The sequence below is a fragment of the Micromys minutus genome, assembly GCF_963924665.1.
Source record: "Micromys minutus genome assembly, chromosome: 1".
Lineage (NCBI taxonomy): Eukaryota > Metazoa > Chordata > Mammalia > Rodentia > Muridae > Micromys > Micromys minutus.
The window spans coordinates 129,320,769-129,337,818 of record NC_137969.1 but is presented as its reverse complement, the minus strand read 5'-3'; the positions used below and the strand labels follow the sequence as shown (position 1 = coordinate 129,337,818).

Genomic DNA, 17,050 nt, shown 5'->3' with positions numbered 1-17,050 from the left:
CCTCAGGCCAATGCTCATTCTTTGGGAAGGGGTAGGAGTGGGCACTGCAGCCTTACAATCTTTGAGGTAATAGAAATTGAAATTATATCCTGAGTGAGGTAACCCAGTCACAAAAGAACAGACATAATATACAGTCACTGATAATTGGATACTAACCCCAGAAAGCTCTGAACACCCCAGAAACAACTCAGACTATATGAAGTTCAAGAAAAACAAAGGCCAAAAAAAAAAAAAAAAAGAAAAGAAAAAGAAAAAGAAAGAAAATGAAAAACCATTATGCTTAATCTTTACACACCAAGAAAACTTTGACTATTTCCAGGTTATATCTTGTTTTACATGTACTTTATGCTCATTGTAACTAGTAAGATTTTAATGCTTACTATCAAACCTTTAAAAAGATCAAGTACTGACAAAAATGTACTCATATACTTTTATGAAAAACTGCTTAAAATCTTTACATTTATCTTTGTTTTTTAAAATAAAGTTGTTCAATTTTTAAAAAAATAAATAAATAAATGACCAACAAGGAAGGAAAGCACATTGGAGAGAGAGGGGGTAGTAATGATTAAAAACAGCAACAACAATAATAATAAAATCTGGAAATATCTGTTAATTTATTCTATAACACTGATAAACTGAAGGCTGCCATCACTTCTGTGTGGCATAAAATCCCAAGCAATACCTTATCTAATCATTGAAACAGTACACAAAACTAAGTTTGCTCTTTGATGTGTTTTTTGGAACTATCTTGAGTAAACTAGTGACTAGGTGGTAGGAGAAAAATTAAAGGCTTTTTAAGTCTGAACAAAAATAAAAAAAAAAAACCTTAAACTCACATGACACAATAAAACTGGTTCTGAAAGGCAAGTTCTTAGCACTATGTCCCCATATAAAATAAAAAAGGAGGTATCTCATATTAGTAACATAACTACCCCTAAAAACTCTAAAACAACAACAACTGCAACAAACAACCCATAATACCATAAAAGAGTAAACAATAAGAAATAGAGAAGCACAGAGTCACCTTCCCAAAAAAAAATTGAAATCATTTAAAAAAAGCTAGATGTATATTCATTAAGTAGAACCATCCAGATGCAAGAAAGTGGGAAACATAGGGTCTGTGTGGTTTCTAGAGCTTTTCTGCTCAGGCACTAAGTAATTGTTGTTTGTTTGTGTGCTGTCTGTCAGTTCATTGGTTCTTCAACTACACAGACCCAAGAAAGGATGCCATAAAGATTCCAGAGACATTCACTGCTAGGGAAAGTCTATACCTGTCCACTGCTTTCCCAGAGCCTGCGGGGTCGGAACTGTGCATTCTCCCTGGTCCATGACAGGCAGTGGCTTAGCCAATGTTAACACAACACTGAAGTCATGTAACATTTTATATATGTATATGTATGTGTGTGTATAGATAAATAGATAGATAGATAGATAGATAGATAGATAGATAGATAGATAGATAATGTATAGATATATACACACATACATATTGGGTCACATAGAATATGTATGTGCATGTGTATGTATATCAGTTGTTTGAGACAGGGTTTCTTTGTGTGGCCTTCTTTAACCTCCATCTCATACAGATCCACCTGCCTCTGCCTCCCAAGTCCTGGGATTAAAGGTCTTGCTGCTACCACCAGCCCAGCAATAGTATATCCATTTTCCTTGGTGTTCTTCAGAAAGACACCTCACTGGGGCAATGACAATGCATTTGCAGGTCAGTTCCACATACCTGTCATCCACCAGGCTAGCCCAGCACCACGAAGCCAGGATGAGCCCGATAACATCAGTCCACTTGCGAAGCCCAGCAGAACTGCACCTCTGTAAATAAATGAAAATAGAAAGCAAAATAGTCAAGCAAGCACAGAAATGTGTCTACTAGCTCTAGCTATACCCATTCTTATCACACCATGGATATCAACAGTAGCGGTGATGAGAGCTCTTGTCCACAGAACATGCAGGGAGGGCTGATGGTGTCACTCAGCCGAAGGGCACTTGCCTAGCATGCAGGAGACAGTAGAATCAATATCCAGTGTCAAAACCGAAATAAAGCAAAATAGAACGCTGAGGTAGCCAAACATCCAACAAATGGCTCCTATAGTCTTTCTCGGTCATGTAGATGCAGTAACTGAATTGTCAGCTCTTAAGTTACGGCTCATCGCAGCCCCTGACATTTCACACGATTCTGCCAAAGACCAAAGGAAAAGCCTTTGCCAGGGTTTGTCTTGGTGTTTTCCTCTCTCTGTCTCTGTTCTGTCTCGGTGCTCCTTTTATCTAGTGTCTGCGTGGCTAAAGTAGGTGACAGTGACAGTTTGATCTATTTTTAACTACTACAGGCTACTCTATTGTTTTATCGTTTTTATAAAGACTTAACAGGAGAAGAATTTAAAATGGGCTGGAGAGATGGCTCAGCAGTTAACACACTTGTTGCTCTTGCAGAGAATCTGGGTTTGGTTGCCAGCACCCCGATGGTGGCTCACAAACATATGTAGCTGCAGTTCCAGGGGATCAGACACCCTATTCTGGCCCACACGAGCATCAGGCAAACACACTTTACACAGATAGACATGCATACAAAAAGCACACACACACACACACACACACACACACACACATAGATAATCACATAAAATATATACATAATCACACATATATAATCACATATATAATCATATATAATATATATAATCATATATATATATATATATATATATATATATATATATATATAATTGAACTAAAATCCAGTAGCAATGGGAGCTACAACAAAGCATTGCTTAAGTAACTGAAATCTAATCTCAAACTCAGCTCTTATGATACACCAGGCACTGTCTTAGGACTGTCACCAGGGTTATTATCCACTTAATCCTCTTAAGTGTATGAGGAAAATAATACCCTTCTGCCATCTTCAGGAGAGAACACAAGGAAGAGTCTAGTGATGCTGTGATCATCTAACAAACACCCAGTGCTGGCACCAGAGAAAAGAATGACCTCAGCTGATATTGTGATATCCCACCGCAGGCTAGGGATTCCTCAGCTTCCCAGGACTGGATGTGGGGACCCATTCAGCCCTCAGTTTCCTTCAGCTATCCCACAATCCTCCAGTACTGAGCAGACACCCTTACAGAGCTGAACTCACCCAAAAGGATTAGGATCAGGCCCTGGGTGAGGATGACCACTCACTGCCCATCTGGAAACAATGGAGACCTCTCCAAAGATCCAGTGAGTGAGAAACATGAGGCTCCCAAAGGCGGCACCTGGCAACAGCCAGCTAGACAGAGAGGTCCAGCCTGTGGCAACCTCACTGGGCTTCTTCCCCTCGGGGTTTCGGTAGTCACCATCTGGAATTTACAAAACAGACAAAAAGGACAAGAAAGAGAATGGAGAAGGCCTATCGTATAAGAGGGGAAACTGCACCCTAAGAGGATGAGTGCACCCGAGCTATGTGATGGGGGGATCATTTCTGGCTGGCTCTGGGCTGGTGGTGTAAGGAGAAAGCAGAGAAACCTGACACGTAAAACTGCAGAAAGCTACTAACTTCATGAGAAGCTAACAGTGAGAGAAATATGGGCAGGAAGAAGAGGATGTGACCTCAAGAGTGCAAATGTTATCCAACATGAGCGCAACATCTCGGAAAAAAAAAAAAAAAAAAAAAAAAACCTGCTTTCTCGTGGAAGAACAGGATCTCACAGACCACTCTGGGTACCCAGGATCCTAACTGTGTGTTGGTGAGCCTCAGCAATGTGAGCCCCTACTCTACTGCCTTCCGAGGTCTGCTTTATTTCTGATCCCAGTTTACAGGTTAGAATCCACGCCCACAGAGACCAACTAAGTGGTCCGAGATCACACCGCTCATAAAGAGAAGCTGACGTTGACGGGAAGGCAGTGTACCTCCTTACCAAAGTGACCTGCTGGCCTGATCCTAAGCACTGTTTAGCCAGAGACTCGAATCGAAGGCACTTCACACACTAAACTGAGGCCATGGGAGGCAATGTTGGCAGAACTTCTTTGTACCCCCATAAGAACCTAGTGCAGAGATGCTTCACACTTCCTTGAAGGCTTCTATAGACAGAAGGCAGCCCTGCGGCCTGACCTGACCAGGGGACCGGCGACCCGGCAGCCGGAATTTTACTGGGAAAAAGAAAGTTATTTTGACAAGAGCAGGATCCCTGAGAGCTACAGGGAGGCTGAGGAACAGGAGCGGCTGGTGAGGACAGAGAGGGGTCTAGGATCTGAGAATCAACCCGAGAGAGTGCAGAGCGAAGGGGCCATCTGAGCTGTATTCATTGAATACAATACCATCAGCTGTGGCAAGGGTCTTCTGCCCCTAGGACCCAACACGTCTTCAGACAGAAAGTCGAAGAACACCACTGTGTTCACACACCCAGAGAGTCTGAGGTTTGGAAATAAGGGCACAGGGCAGAGAGATGCGGAGAATGGAGACCTCTTCTGAGAAGTGGGAAGAGGGCGAAAATGACCCAAGCTGAAGGATCGATCTGCTTGAGACCCCCCTCGGACACATGGACACGCCCCTCACTTTCCACCAGCCATGTGTGCCCTGGAAAGGAGCCCGGGGCCTTCTGTCTCCATAACAGCCCATTACAGTCTGTATCTACTACTATTCAACAGGAGGGAAAATTGAATGGAGTTTTATTGCAGGAAAGCTATTTTTACTCGTTTCGGGGGCTAGGGGCTTAAGTTAGTTAGTAGAGTTCTCTTCCCCCCTCCCCCCAGCACCACCACAGAGGGAAATGCTTCTTCAAATGTGCTATTGCACAGGAAAGAGAAGCCACCAGAAAGAAGATCCCGGAACAAACCTAGTATATCCTCACCTGCACCAATTCGATCTAACACGGCTATCACACTCAGTGACAGAATCACTCTGTTGGACATCTGATAGCTCCAAATTGGGTTTAATGACGTGTACCATATTCGGAGGACAAGAAGAAGAACGTGTCCCAGAATGAATCCCCAGATTTTGAGGTACCTGGAAGGGAAAGTAGTTTGTGAAAGACCGTAGGTGTGGATTCAGCGTGCCCCATCCACCGTGGATTCCTTTGACAGAGTGTGGATCTTCAGTCCTGTTGCCAGTGATCAGTGATGTCCCTGACCTAGCCTTTCCAGCGTCCAGTCCAAGCCTATGTGGTAAGTATAGGCAACTTATAATAATTTTCCCAACAAAATACTTTTATTAATTATTTGGGAATTTCATACAATGTACCCTGATCACACTCAATTTCCATTCTTCCCAGGTCTGTCCTTCCACTGTTGTACCCTGCTCCTACACATAAAAAAAAAAAAAAATCCCACCAACTACAATTTGTGTTGCCATGGGACCAGCGAGATGCCAGGCTTGCTGCTAAAACCTAGCTACCTGAGTTTAATTCCCTGGGATCCACACGGTAAAAGAAGAGACTCCATGGGGCTGGAGAGATGGCTCAGTGGTTAAGAGCACTGACTACTCTTCCGGAGGTCCTGAGTTCAATGCCCAGCAACCACATGGTAGCTCACAACCATTTATAATATAATCCAATGCTCTCTTCAGACACACCACAGCAGCGTACTCATGTACATTAAATAAATATACAAAAAAATCTCTATAAAGAGTTTTAAAGAAGAAAATCCACTACTGGATGCTGTCCTTTGGGCTGTACACGCACACACACACACACACATACACACACTTTATTGGGGCTGAAAGTACACCAGAGCAGCAGGAAGAATACCAAATACACTCAATGCCTAGGTCCAGTCCCTAGTACCAAGAGCAAAATAAGATTGGTGGCAACTATTTGAACCTTTGCATTTTGAAAAGGAAGAGGGACTCTTACAAAGCCCTGTGAATGGGAAAACTGCCCTGAAACTAATGGTCAGCACTTCCCCCGGGGAACTAGTCACACCTGTTTGTCTGTCATACTGAAGACCTGAGTCATACCTTTGCCATCCACTTCCTGACCACCAGGTCACAGTTTGCACTATCAGGGAAGAAGACACACCGAGGGCAAGGACTATGAGCCGAAGCCTGGCATTCGGAGCCTCAAAGGAGGCTATGCTGCCTACGAACAGGGAAAGGAGAGGTGAGCTGGCGAGCATGCCCTAGCACCTGACAGTCTGCAGTTGCTAAGCCCTGTGTCTGAAGAAGACAGAATTAACACATACCAATGCATATCCTTGATCTGTATTCACTTAGGTAGGATTCTCACATAAGGGTCACAATGTGAACATTTAGAACTTAAACAAGTCTTGGGCACATTCAAAGTTGGAAGCTATCACCACTAATTTTAGAACATTCTCTCCACCAGCACCCCCCAAAAAAATCGCCCTTCTCCTTCCTCTCCCACACCTACACCCTAGCAATCACTAACCTCTCTGTTCCATGGATCCTTCCTATCTAGGGAGTTTTACACACATCAAATGTCACTTATGTAGCCCTTGATGGTTGGCTTCCTGTCCTCAGCATAATGTCTTCAAGGTCTACCCATACTGTAATTTAGATTAGTCCTTCACTCTTCTATGACTAAATAATATTCCACTGTATAAACTGTAAAACTGTATTTTGTTTACTCATTTATTAGTTGATAGGCACTTGCTTGTTTCTATGTCTGGACTTTCATAAATAATGCTATGAACACTTGTACACAATTTCTGTACAAACATATGTTTGCATTTTTCTCTAGACTATATGAGAAGGTTGAGAGCTCTGCTTAATATCCGAGGCACTGCTACGCAGTTTCCCAAAGCACCTACGCTCCTTACATTTCTTGCATGTCCATTAACAATACGTGAAAATTCAATTGTTCCACCTTTTATCAGCACTTGGTATTGTCTGTCCTTTTCAGCCATCCAAATGAGTCAAAATATTTATGGTCAAAAAGTTAAATTAAAAATGGAACTTAGTTTCATGGTTAGTTGCATGGTGATTAATTTTAAATACCTGAGATGTCAGAGGCAAGAGTGCATATAGCAGTGTGGGTGCCAGATCCTCTGGATTTGGAGTTAGACAGTTGTGAGCTGCCGTGTGGGTGGTGGGAATTGAATTGGGGTCCTCTGGAAGAGCAGCCAGAGGCTCTTCACTGCTGAGCCACTGTCTCCAGCCCCCTGCCTACCTATTTCTACAGTTCTTCCACTCAGAGTTGTTATGAAGCAACACAGGGAGTACCATTACTAGCTGTCACGATGGGCAATACTGGCTGTCAACATCAGGATTCCTGTCGTCAGGCTTGGCAGCAAAGGACCTTACCTATTGAATCAGTGTGAGGGTTCAATTTTATTGTATTTTCAAGAACTAGCTGTATTATCTTTCCAGGGACTTTGTATATCTTCTGCTGGGTCTTTGGGGGGTGGTCTTTTAATATTGGTTTGTTGATATTGTATGGGAAATAGCATTTCAAATAGTTTTCGCCTGCTGTTTGACCACCTACTCTGATGTTTCTGATCCCTAAGTCAGTTCGTATATGGTACTAGTGGGCTGGCTATCTTTCTTATTACTTGTAAGCCTTGTGACCATTGGCCTGTTCTCCAAGGCACCTTTCACTCCTTATCCCAGTGAATTTTAGGTGTTTCCTTCTCAGGCATAGACATTTTAAAAATGAATTGACTCGGTATGGTTTTCCAACTTCACTAAGATTTTTCTGAGGCGATAGTAAGGAAAAGACTTTTAAAAGTTAACAGTTCCTCAAATAATAGACAGTCTACACCGTTTGCTTTGACTAACAGAAGAATCCCAGACACTGAGACCTTACCTACGGTGACGATCCTCAGCAGAGAGAGTGCCCACTTTCTTTGGACGAGTTTCCAGAATGGGAGGATTGTTAAGAGTACCGGAGAGAGAAAGGCTACTCCGAACAATTCCAGCCCTGTGAGCTCCAGTGTTTGCAGGGGAAAGTAATAGATCATGGGGCCCAGCCCATGGTAGAGAGACCAGGAGACATAGCCTAGGAAGAAATGTGTAAGAGAGAAAGTGAGTCTAGTCTAGTATAGCATAATCCCTGACTACAGCCTGACACTCCATCCATTCCGAATTTCCTGCCTCTGGCTTCATCTGGGTGTTGGTAAGACTCGGTTCCCTCCCCAGCAGGCAGGGTGGAGGACAGGCTGTATGAGTCTATCACCTTCTCTTTGTAACACTGATTATGGAGTCATAAAACCACAACTATGCCGGTAGATGATCTCTATAGGAAAATGGCAAAGGCTGGACCATCTAAGACAGATCCACTTTCTCTCTGGATACTGATTGATAAAATACCCACACCTAATTTGTCCCATACACAGGTAAGGAGAAATATCCTAAAACTGAAGGAGTGGCTTTCCCCTCCACCCTACCCCAACTTACACCCTGGAGCCCTTTAGTTAAGCAACAGACTTTTACTTGTGAGTAGACCATCCTAAACCTGCCCTAGCTGGGCAGGGCTGGGAGATGAAGCAGATGTGCAGTCAGCAGCACCTCTGTGGGACAGGCAGTGTGACAACGACAGCAATGGGGCTCGCCCTGTGCCAGGCTGAGCTGGGTTTTAACCAGATAGCTTATTCCTCATACAAGCCACATCCCAGGAGGTAAACGTATACACCTTATCCCCCCTTCTAACCAACAACACGAACCTCTGAGAACCGGAAAGTTCAGTGACTGCCTGACTACTAAATGTCACAGAGAGCTTAGATCCCAGCAACCCACTTAAACGCCCAAGTCCTTCTCAGGTGCGGGTTAGGAATCTGCAGGTGTCACACCGCCTCACAGTTCTCAGAATACATCAAGCGTTCCGGAGGAACTCAGTGTGACTCACTTCACACCTCGCAATTTTCTAGGCACCCAAGGAGTGAGGGGGAAAAATGAGTTTCAATCTCTCCTGAGACAAGCTGCCCGCAGAAACTCTAGTTTCTCCGGAGAGCGCCCTCCACAGACCAAAACGATGCTTGCTTCCAAGTGAACCGCAAGACTTAGCCATTTCCCAAAAGTTTCCTTTTCTAAGTATATTAAGACCCCTCAAATAGGGAGCCAGAGCCAAAGACGGTTACCCTGATGCTTACCTACAGCCCCTGGGGAACACAGGTGCCCTTTCCTTGGGAAAGTTAAGTTCAGTACTAAAGTGTATGGGGGTGTTGAAGGTCACGGTCCGGGGCTGCGCGAGATCAGCGCAGACACAGGGAGAAGTCTCCACGCGCAACCCCAGGGAGGCGCGGGAGCTGCCTGGGAACCTTCGCTTCCACCCTGGGGGCGATAAGCATCTCCATTCCTGGCACCGGGCCTCTTCTCCCGGCTCTGTCACCCTCCTCCCCCACGCGGGGAACAAGCCCAGCCAGTGTGCTCCTGGACAGCCTTGACTTACCTAGCAATGTCTCCAGGGCGATTGCTCGCCACAGGCTTAGCATGACTGCGGCCGCCAGGAAAGCCGCGAGGACCGTCCCTCCTGTCCCGCGTGTGCCCCGCGCTCCCTGCGGGGTCCTCCGGGTCTGCCTGTTCGGTGTCCCCGAGTGACTCGCGGGTCTGAGTCCTGGCTGGGTGCGGCACCTCCTCCCTGGCACACCTGCGCGCCGCCCCGCCAGACGCCACCTATGCCTTCGGCAAGGCTGGGGAAGTGCCACCCTACTGCAGCCTGCGCGCTCCAAACCTGCCACCCAGCCCGAAGTCGGCTGGTCCCCATCCCACTCTCCACTCCCCTAAGAGAGAACACATGGAAGATGGAGCGCTCCCCACCCGCCCGGGAGGAAGGGGAAGACCCGAATAGGTGATGTCATCGTTTAATCTCTAAGTCCACGCAGAGACCCGACTTTGGGCTCATCCTCTGCGCTGCATAGACACTCTGTGGTGGTGCATACCTAAAGTCCTCAGCATTTAGGAGATGGAGACCAGAGAATCGGTCGGGGTGAGCAGGTTGGAATTCAGATGCTGGGAGAGAGTCTGGAAGAGAGCAGGAGACTCAGTCCTGAGCAGAGAGTAGTGCGAGCCTCCATCTTCTTCAGACCAAGGTGACTCCGGGCCTAATCCCTTAACTGATTTTAGTTTTGGCGGTAAATGCAACTCAGGAACTGTCAGCGGCATCCCGGAAACCAACGAAAGGGGGAGACATCGTAAATAACAGAGCAGGTGAACTATGGCGGGGTGCCTAAATTTTAAGAAATAGCTTAAAATGCTCGTTGTTACAAGTCTACAGCAACCTTGAGCACAGAAATAGCTGGATGCGTTTACAAAATAAAATAGAGCCTCTAGAACCCTATCAGGCATCAAGTGATTTTTTTTACAACCTTAATCAAACAATTAAACAAGGGGGAGGACTTCTTCCAGCAAATGACCAAGGGAAAATTAACTACCCAAGTAGGAAGGACCAAGTTGAACCCCTACCTCACATATATATATATACAAAACCCAACTCAGGCTCTGTCATTGTTTGAATGAAAATGTTCTCCCAGGCACAGATATTTGAATACTTGGTCACCAGTGGGTGGCACTGTTTTGGGGATGGTACAGCCGTCCTAGAGGAAGTGCCTCGCTAGGGGTGGGCTTTGAGAGCTCACAACCTCTCTGGGCATGCTAATTGCTCTCTCTGCTTCATGATTTCTGGGTTTTTCACTCTGGCCTCCCTGATACAAGTCCTCCTTGATGGGCTCTCATTCTGGAACAGGAAAACCAAATAAACTCTTCCTTGACTGTTTCTGTGATGGTTTAGCACAGCAACAGAAACACAACAAATACAAAGACCAAAGACTGTATCAAATCATGAATGCTTTTAAAGAAAAAGAAAGAAAGAAAGTAGGTCTCCATGGTTTTAAGGCTTAAGCAATAGATTCTCAGTTCAGCATCAAAAGCATAAGAGACAAAAGAGAATGATACATGAATGGACAGCCTCTGAGATTGAAAAGGTTTCAGCCAGGAGCAGCAGTGTGCCCCTGTGGTGGGAAGGATTAGCCCAGGAGGTCCAAGCCTGCCTTTGCCACAAAGCAAACCTTCATCTCAAAAATAAATAAAAATAAACCAACAAAAAATGGAAATATTTTTGCTTCAAAAGACTGGAAAAAGGCTGGTGAGAGGGCTCAGTAAATAAAGGTCTTACCACCTGAGGCCATCTTTGGGATCCAGAGCACTGAAAGAGAAAACTGACTCTTAACAAGTTGCTCTCTGAACTCCACACTGATGATGAGACATTGGTGCTTCCTCAATTTCCCTGTCTATCTCCTCTCTCTCTCTCTCTCTCTCTCTCTCTCTCTCTCTCTCTCTCTCTCTCTCTGTCTCTGTCTCTCTCTCTCATACACACATACACACACTATAAAAAATAATATAATAAAATATCTTTTAAGAAAAATATCTTTTAAGAGAGTGAAAAGAGCTGAATTTAGCTTAATGATAAAACAGGTCCTCGGCAAACCCAAGGTCCTACCCTAGAGTTCAAACCCTAGCATATACTCACAGACACACCCAAGCAAGGGAGGGAAACCGGGAAGGGAGACAATGTCTCTAAGCTATTCATGTTTCAGTTGTCCAGTTCCACTTCACTTGCTGAGATGTTTGCCCTGCCTCCTCCATCTGACTTACTGAAAGCTGTCTGTGAATTTTCCTACTCTGGACAATTTGCACAGATTGACTCATACAGTGAGCGCTCAGCCTTCCACCTCTGGTCAGAAGTTCTTGGACAGTGTAGTGAAATATGATGCCTTTTTTTTTTTCTTTCTTTCTTTTTTTTTTTTTTTTTTTTTTTTTTTTTTTTTTTGGTGTTTGACTAGAAAACATACAGGGAGGATTGAGTGATCTCCTATTGCCCTTCCATTGACTTCTCATGACCCTACACTGAGATGGTGTCTCGTAGAAAACCAACTATCAACTCAGTGTAAGTTTTCCTCAAGCGTGTGATCTTGTCAGTCTGTAAATGTGTTGAATCCCAGGGCAGTGATCCCGGATGAGCTGACTCTCTGTTACAGCATGGGGAGTCTCCATCACATGGCAAGCAAAGGCTTTCTTTTTCCTGCAGTTCTGCAGACATCCAATGACAGAGCGCTGTCAGCGTTAGCCTTGAGTTCCTCCTCAGTCCTGGCTGGACTCATAGCTAGAGGGTGGGGGTGGGGTGGAGTGTTTGTTGTTTAGTCATTAAAAGGAAACGAAGCAATGACTGGTACAGGCTCTAACAAGAATCTGGAAAGTATCCCAGCGCAGGACACATGTGATTACCTGGACTCATTTATATGAACCATCTAGAGCAGGGTATCCCTTAAAAAGCAAAAAGCACTGTTATGGTAACTGGGAAAAGGGGGGGGGAGACCAGGAAGTACCTGCTCAAAGGTAATGCTTTTCTTTTAGGGGGTGTGGTGGTTTGAATATGCTTGACCCATAGAAAGTGGTATTGCTAGGAGGTGTGGCCTTGTTGGAGGAGGTGTGACACTATGGGGGTGGGCTTTGGAGGTCTCCTTGTGTGCTCAGACTTTACCCATTTGGGAAGAGATCTTCCTCCTAATTGCCTGATGATGACAGTCTTCTGGTTGCCTTCGGAACAAAAGGTAGAACCCTCGCCTCCTCCAGCACTATGTCTAACTGGACACTGCCGTGCTTCCTACCATGATGATAATGAACCTCTGAACCTGTAAGCCAGCCCCAAGTAAATGTTGTCCTTCATAAAGTTGCCTTTGTCATGGTGTCTGTTCACAGTAATGGAAACCCTAACCAACACAGGGGTGATGAAAATATTTTGGAGTTAGGCTGTGGTACCAAATACTTAACAAATACACAAAGCCATTTCTTCACTCTTTGAGAAGATAAACTTGATGGCATACAAATTTTACTTCAGTTGAAAATGAGCCTCCTGGTATACTGTCTGTATTTTAAAAGTATTAGCAAGCCGCGAAAGCACACATTTGTAATCTCAGCACTTGGGAGTGGGAGGCAGAAGGATACGGAATTCAAGGTCATTCTCAGCTGTGTTGTGAGTTCAAAGCCAAACTGAGAAACATGAGCCTTTAGAAAGCAAAAGTTGGGGCAGGAGAGATGGCTCAGTGGTTATCGCTGACTCCACTTCCAGAGGTCCTGTGTTCGATTCCCAGCAACCACATGGTGGCTCATAACCATCTGCAATGGGATCTGATGCCCTCTTCTGGTGTGTCTGAAGACAGAAACAGTACATAAAATAAAGAAACCTTAAAAGAAGAAGAATGTAGAAAGCAAAGGTTAAAACAACACTATGGAAATTCTGATTTTTTTTTAATCAGATGCTAACATGTTGACAAGGATGTGCAGACCATGTTGGAGGGGACAGGAAGTGGTGCAGCTATGTTGGAAAACATTCTATCGGTTCCTTAAGCAGTTAAATAGAGAGAGTGTGTATGATCCAACCACTGCACTCCAGTACTGGAGAAAGGGGCCAGTGTACAACACCCATCCACGCACAGATGTTTACAGCTGCACTGCTTCTAACAGCCCCGAAGGGACGCAGTCCAAATACACAAGCTCTGATTATAGTGTCATAGACATACACTAGAACACCATTCAGCAATGAAAAGGTATTGCTGTATACAATGGCATGGCTGAATCTTGACACTGTGTTAAGAGAACAAAGCCAATCATTAAAAAAAAGAATAAAAACTTGTACAATCCTGTTTATGAGAAATATGAATAGGCAAATTGAGAGTGACTAAGAGAAGCTTAGAGGTTACTCAGGGATATTCACATAGGTGGAGGAGGAAATGGGTTGGTGACTCCGGTTTCTCATAGAGTAGATGACACTGCTCTAAAATTGGCTTGTGGCTGGTAACTTCACAACTGTCAGTGTGCTAACAGCACTTCCCCTACCCATATACGCTAAGTTCTGAATCACAGGAGGTAAGAATTACATCTCCGAAACACTTAGCAGTGTTTTGGGTGGGGCTGCAGTCTGAATGCCAAGCTTTCTCCGCAAGTGAAGAACTCAGCAAAGACATCAGACACCCCCCCCACCCCACCCCCACCCCCCACCCCCCCCACCCCCCCCCACCCCCCCCCCCCCCCCCCGCACTGTCTTGCCCTGGTGCCTCCCTGTTTCCCTCTGTACTGATTACATTTCTCACCATATCTGGCAAAACACCTGAAGAAAGGAAGGGAAGGTTTACTAGGGCTTGTGCTTTGAAATTGAGGGTGCAGTTCACAACTTCAGAGAAGGCCCGGGGCGCCAGCGCCTCATTGCTACATTGTATTCACAGCCAGGAGGCAGAGAGAAACAAAGGCTGGCGCCGGCTCTCTTTCTCCTCTTTACTCTGTTGAAGAGCAGATCCCTCGGGATGGTGGTGCCGCCCACAACTAGGGTGGATCTTCCCTCCGCAGTTAAGCCTCGGAAACACCCTCACGGACACACCTTGAGGTAAGCTTTTCTGGGTGGCTCTGAATCCAGTCTGGTTGACAACCGAAGAGCAGTTTCCATACACTCTAAACAAAACAATGCGCACACATATCTACCTGAGCGCTGCATATCTGCGCAGGGCTTTGCTAGTTTATTATAACGCTTGTTTCTTTTCTTATTCTCTAACTTGCTACAGTTGCTACTCTTTGACTGCAGCATAGCACAGGTGTGTCTGGAAAATGCAGTCTGTCCGTGAACCTAAACCGGATGTGAAATCTTGGTGAGCAGCTGTCCATCCCTGCTACAAAAGTCCACTGTATAGAGACTTGTTTTGACATTTGAATAGATAAAGAGACGGCCTTCACTGTAGCCCCCATGGTATTCACAGAACTCAGGATACTGGGTGTGTGTGTGGGGGGGGTGTATCATTCGTTAAGCCACCATGATGTTTGGCCTAGTGCAGGAGAGGTCTTCGGGACAAGTCTGGCAAGTTTAACAGTGACATCTCTGTCCTGAGAGTACCTTAATTGCCTTCTTGAGGCTTTCTGTAATCATGTTGGCATTCTCCCAACTGCAGATTCCACACCAGCACTCGGGTACAGGGAAGGGTTTCGTCATCGGCCCTCACCAGTCTCCAGAGAAAGAAGAGTACCCCACGCTGGGCAGTTAGTTCTCTTTCTGATTTTCTAGTTGGGCCCTTCATGGCACAAGGGGCTCCTGAGGCTCTCCTACACCCCTTTACTGTGTAGTTGAGTTAAAGGATCCAGAGCAGGTTAGTTAGGAAACAGATTCTAATTTCCTTGCTAGGAAATCGTATGTCGTATGTTAAGTAGAGGGCTCCTATGAAGCTTTAATTACCTGGCTCTCCACCTGCCTTATTGTTTTTTAACTACAGAGATTATAGACTGTTTACACTGAACACACAGGATATGAGCTATTTGGATACTGATAACCAAATGTTCAGCCTGGCCTGCTCGGCGTGCGTTCAATGAACTTCAGTTTCCCACTAGAGTCACTACCTCCATTTTCCTATTTATAAGTGGTTTGGCTTACACGTAAATTTCAAAGGCCTTAGCATCTGACTTTTCACGGGGGGCAGGGGGATCTCTTCTTCGCCCTGAAGCTATCATTGGCATTCTTCCATTACCTGGACAAAGTCCCTAACTGCCACACCAACTGCTTGTCCGTCCCCTTGTCTGTGGAGCATGACCACATCCAGTTCAGTCAGAACACACTGAAACTGTTTTTCATTTTATCAGAAAACAAGGACCTCTGGCGTGACCTAACAGTGTGTGTTATGATAAAGAACTGATCTCCTGGCGAGAGAGTTAGAAATGTTCCTCGTTAAAGAGGTGTGGTGAGAAGAAGCATCACCTCCATCACTACCACCACCATGACAGTCAGGACTCATTTGGTTCATAAAAACATCCATCCACGTTACCATAGGAAAGGACCAGTTCCTGGTTTGCAACGACTTATATCTGTGTCTTCCCTGTATCCCACATCCATGTTACCATAGAAAAGGACCAATTCCTGGTTTTCAACGACTTACATCTGTGTCTTCCTTGTATCCCACATCCATCCCAGGTCAGATGCAGCAATAGTCAGCTGGGACCTGGGTGAGAAATCAGCCTCCTACTGTGTGTCTCATGGAGTTACCACATGGTTTTCCTTCCCAGCCATCGAACCAAGGGGCTTAGGTTACCAGTACAAGACCCGGGTTCTATCTCCACTACTGCTGAGGATAGGCATAGGCAGAAGAAGAGAGAAAAAATAGAAAAGAAAGCAGGCAAACCCAGCACTCTAGCCTTCCCAAGCCGGGCAGTCTTGTGGCTCTAAACATGTCCTCTAAGAGATAAAGTCCAGTGAGACATTCTATAGTCACAGAGACACACGCTTAAGATAAGTGTTGAGACCCCAATGTCTCTCTTTAGCTCTCTTTCTGTTTGGCCACCTCGAATCCCAGCTGTCTTGCCACAGGCCTGAAAGCAATGGAGTCTCCAGACTGTGGGCTCCACCCTCAAACAGAACTTTTCTCTCTGTAGGTGGATGGTTTCCGATATTTGTTACGGTAACAAAAGAAAACTGACTAACTCAGTGTCTACTCAAAGAGGCAGAAAATGTTTTGAGAACCAGTAATCTACTGCAGCTCTTTCCTACATGAACTCCTAGTTCCTTTTTTCTCCTTCATAACTGATTGGCAGCTATTTACCCAAAGGAAAGCTTTGATTGCTTTCCTTTCTTTAGCTTGAGGATTTCTTAGTTGCTGCTTGTTTTCCTTGTTTGCCCAGTATTTTGAGAGTGTTTTTTCTCATGGCAAAAGAGGATCCTTTTTCATATGATCCTTAATGGTGTAATGATCCCATGGCATAGTAACATATAATTTACTCAGCCAGCCACCCATCCACTTTGAAATCTGTTTACATGGTTTTATTCGTGGTGATTCTTAAATAAACAAACCTCCTAACTTTTTGTCAGTATGCAGATCACTTGGATTTAAATAAATATCTCCTACCTCTACCACCACATGAAATCAGTCCTCCTCTACATGCCATGGAAGAGGAGGAGGAGGACTGAGGGTTAGGGCACAAGTGAGAAAGCTCAGAGGTACCAAATGGATGAAATCAGTGGCTACGCAGATACTCTGACACTCAGCAATTATTTGGAAAGGACTATAGAAGAATGTTTCAATATCTTGTTTGAGTTTGTTTAAAAGAGGAAGGAAGGAAAGAAAGAAAGAAAGAAAGAAAGAAAGAAAG

General features: G+C 45.0%; 1 protein-coding gene across 2 annotated transcripts in view; it reads right to left on the bottom strand.

The window, feature by feature from the left end:
• CWH43 (cell wall biogenesis 43 C-terminal homolog) overlaps positions 1 to 9,369 on the bottom strand; it is a gene marked incomplete at its 5' end in the record, with an annotated part of 49,093 nt that extends 39,724 nt beyond the window's left edge. For both annotated transcript variants that reach the window (XM_080919579.1, XM_080919580.1), the window contains 6 exons: positions 1,736 to 1,824; positions 3,143 to 3,344; positions 4,836 to 4,990; positions 5,939 to 6,059; positions 7,746 to 7,937; positions 9,327 to 9,369. In XM_080919579.1, the coding sequence (XP_080775705.1) occupies positions 1,736 to 1,824; positions 3,143 to 3,344; positions 4,836 to 4,990; positions 5,939 to 6,059; positions 7,746 to 7,937; positions 9,327 to 9,369 (802 nt within the window). The remainder of the gene's footprint in view (positions 1 to 1,735; positions 1,825 to 3,142; positions 3,345 to 4,835; positions 4,991 to 5,938; positions 6,060 to 7,745; positions 7,938 to 9,326) is intronic.
• Between the last annotated feature and the right edge of the window lie 7,681 nt (positions 9,370 to 17,050).